The 2,895-nt window shown below is 54.4% G+C and overlaps 1 protein-coding gene across 1 annotated transcript in view; it reads left to right on the top strand.

The window, feature by feature from the left end:
- Positions 1 to 2,895, top strand: part of CACNA1I (calcium channel, voltage-dependent, T type, alpha 1I subunit) — a 130,675-nt gene that overhangs the window by 37,405 nt on the left and 90,375 nt on the right. The window contains exon 3 of the mRNA XM_011979122.1: positions 1,561 to 1,694. Coding sequence (XP_011834512.1) covers positions 1,561 to 1,694 — 134 coding nt within the window. The remainder of the gene's footprint in view (positions 1 to 1,560; positions 1,695 to 2,895) is intronic.

The raw sequence follows: 2,895 nt of genomic DNA, 5'->3' as shown, positions 1-2,895 counted from the left end.
CACGCCCCGCCCCATATCCTGGCTTTTGTCCCGCCCGCTCCACCCCTCGCCCCATGCCCCGCCCTTGCTCCGTGCCCTTCCGCATCCTGCGCTGCCCTATCAAGCGCGTTGCCACACTCAGCCACCACCAGCTGCCCTCACTTGGCTGACCCTTCCTCACTCCCAGCTGGTCTTCCTATTATCCTTCGGATCCTCTCTCCCTTTTATCTGTCCTCTCCAGCTTGGGGCCTCTGCCTTAGTCCAGGCCTCAATCTTCTCCCACCCAGGTGCTCTCACCAGCCTTCTCCTGCACCTCCTTCACACATACCTGCAAAGCACAGTGACCCCGACTCTCCTCTGCCTACAACCTGCACTTCCTCCCCCGTGCTCTTGGACTAGAGGCCGAGTTCACACCCAGCCCTAGACGCCCTTTAGGAGTGGGCCTCTGGTTTCACATTCTGTTATCTCCTGAGGTCCTGGGGTAGGGCTTGACCTTTGGTACCTGACATAACCCCGTGCAGAGCATGTATACGGGTAGCACAGATGTTAGGGCTGTACCCATTTTAGAGATGTGGAAACACTCAGTGTCTCTCCCTGGGAAAGCCAGATTCCTCCCGGGAGGAATTGCTTTCTGCCTCTTGGGTTTCTATAGGACTCAGTAACTCCCAGGCAGCACTGGGCCAGAGTCTCCCGGAACACTTGGCAAAAATCCAGACCCCTGACCCTATCTCAGACCTGCTGAAGCAGAATCTCTGGGTGGGTCTGGGGTCCGAGTGGGTAACAAGCTCCTCAGCAGCCCCGGGCCCCAGGCCCGGTTAGCCTCATGGTGAGTTCACTGAACATGCACCTCTGTGTCCTCACCACTGGCCTAGCCCTGGCACACAGTAGGTGTGTGGCACCTGTTTGTTGAATTGAGTTGACTGCAGCCCTCACTAATCCTGGAAACAGGAATTCCACCCACGCCCCGCCCTCAGGAGGCATAATGTCACCTGAGCCTCCTTTGTGGGCAGAGGAAGGCAACACCCAAGCCTGTACCCGGGGGCTACTTTGAGACAGCTCCTTCTGTGGGGGCTTTGAGGTCAGATCCATTGGAGTTTCAGTCCTGGTTCTGCCACTTACCTGCTGTGTTACCTGTGAGGCAAGTTGCTTAACCTCTGAGTCTCTGTTTTCTCATTTGTAAAATGGGACTATCCATGGGGTCCTTGGGAGAATTAGGAGAGAAAATGGGGGTCACGTGTGTAGCCAGTGCTTGGTAATTATTAGGGAGAATATGGGATGGCCCCTCACCCCACCCCTATCTGGGGCTCTTCTATCTGTTTCCAGGCTTAGGGAACAGATAGAATGGGCTGTTTGACCTTGGGCAAATTCATTCCCCTCTCTCGGCCACAGTCTCCTCATCTGTGAAATGACTGCACTGGACCGGGATCACTGAGGTTCTCCTTCTGCCCAGGAGGAGTTTCCGGGTATTTCCCAGGCCCCTTGCATCCATGTGGTGTCCCCACCTCATACTGTGGCGGCAACCCCTGGGCCCTGCTCTGCAACCTCACCCTGTCCCTTGCTTCCCTTCTCCTGTCCCTGCAGGTCTTTGATGACTTCATCTTTATCTTCTTTGCCATGGAGATGGTGCTCAAGATGGTGGCCCTGGGGATTTTTGGCAAGAAGTGCTACCTCGGGGACACATGGAACCGCCTGGATTTCTTCATCGTCATGGCAGGGTAGGTAGCACCCGCCAGGCAGGTCCTAGCCTCGGGTGCACACCAGGAATAACTGAGAGAATCCAGGGCTTCTTGCTGATGGCGATGAAGCTTCACGGTGATGCGTGGGACCCTCCTGGACCCCTGGGCTGGGAGGAATGATGGACAGACAGATGTTCTTTCCTCCCTTCCTAAGTTGTGCGTCCTCTAGCACTGCCAGCGGATACTGGGTGTGTTTATGCTAATTAACGATATGACCTTGAGAGGCCATTGACGCTCTCTGAGCTTTCATTTCCTCGTCTGAAAAGGCGAATAATAATAGTAGCTGCGTCAAAATGAGCACCCAATAAATGCTAGCTGTTAGGATTGCTATCCTGGATCACTCATCACGCCAGAGACCGAGCACAGACTCAAGCACTGTCTGACTCCAGACTGTGGTTATTTCTACAAGACACAAGTTGCCATCAGGGACAGGCCTGGTTACAGCTGAGCCCATCTGCAGTGTCTCGGACCCTGCTCTGGGCCTTGTACCTGCTTTCCTGGGTCAAACCCATCCATGCATTTATCCACCTACCAGGGACTGAACAACTTGCTCCCCAGTGTTGGCGCCATCCTAGCTGCTGGGGGCAAGGAGGAGGGCAAACCAGACACAGGCCTTGTCCTTCCTACTCCTGTCTTGGGCAGGCACCCACCTGCTATGCCAGTGGGTGTGCCTTCACACACTGGGACCAGAGCGCTGGGCAAAGCATGTGGTTTGCTGAGAGCATTTAACACAGGGGCCTGACTGAGCCAAGCTGGGGACTTGGGGCTTGAGGGCTTCCTGAGGAGGTGACACGGAGAGCTGAAGGATGAGGAGACAGTAATCATGCCCAGGGATGGGTCATTATTAGGGCAGAGGATAGAGAAAAAGGCTGGAAGCTGTAAGTGTGTGTGCGAGAGAGGATGTATGAGTGTGTTTGTCAGTGTATGTGTGTGACCTTGTGTGTAGAATGCTATTGAGGAGGTGTGACCTTTTCGATTCGGTAGACTCACGGCTGAGATGGGCAATCAGGGTGTGAGAATCCCATCAAGCATCTGCTAAATTCCACAGATATGTTCTGAAGTGAGGTGATTTGTTTCATTAGGGTTTTAAAAAAGTTACACCTCTTCTAAGCTTGTTTGCCCTCTCTCCCTCCCTCTCCCCTTCTCTTCCCTCCCCTCCCTCCCCTCCCTTCCCTTCCCT

This window comes from Mandrillus leucophaeus, unplaced genomic scaffold (genome assembly GCF_000951045.1).
Source record: "Mandrillus leucophaeus isolate KB7577 unplaced genomic scaffold, Mleu.le_1.0 Scaffold2, whole genome shotgun sequence".
NCBI classification, from domain to species: Eukaryota; Metazoa; Chordata; class Mammalia; order Primates; family Cercopithecidae; genus Mandrillus; species Mandrillus leucophaeus.
The sequence above is the reverse complement of the archived record's forward strand: the minus strand, read 5'-3'. Positions and strand labels throughout refer to the sequence as shown.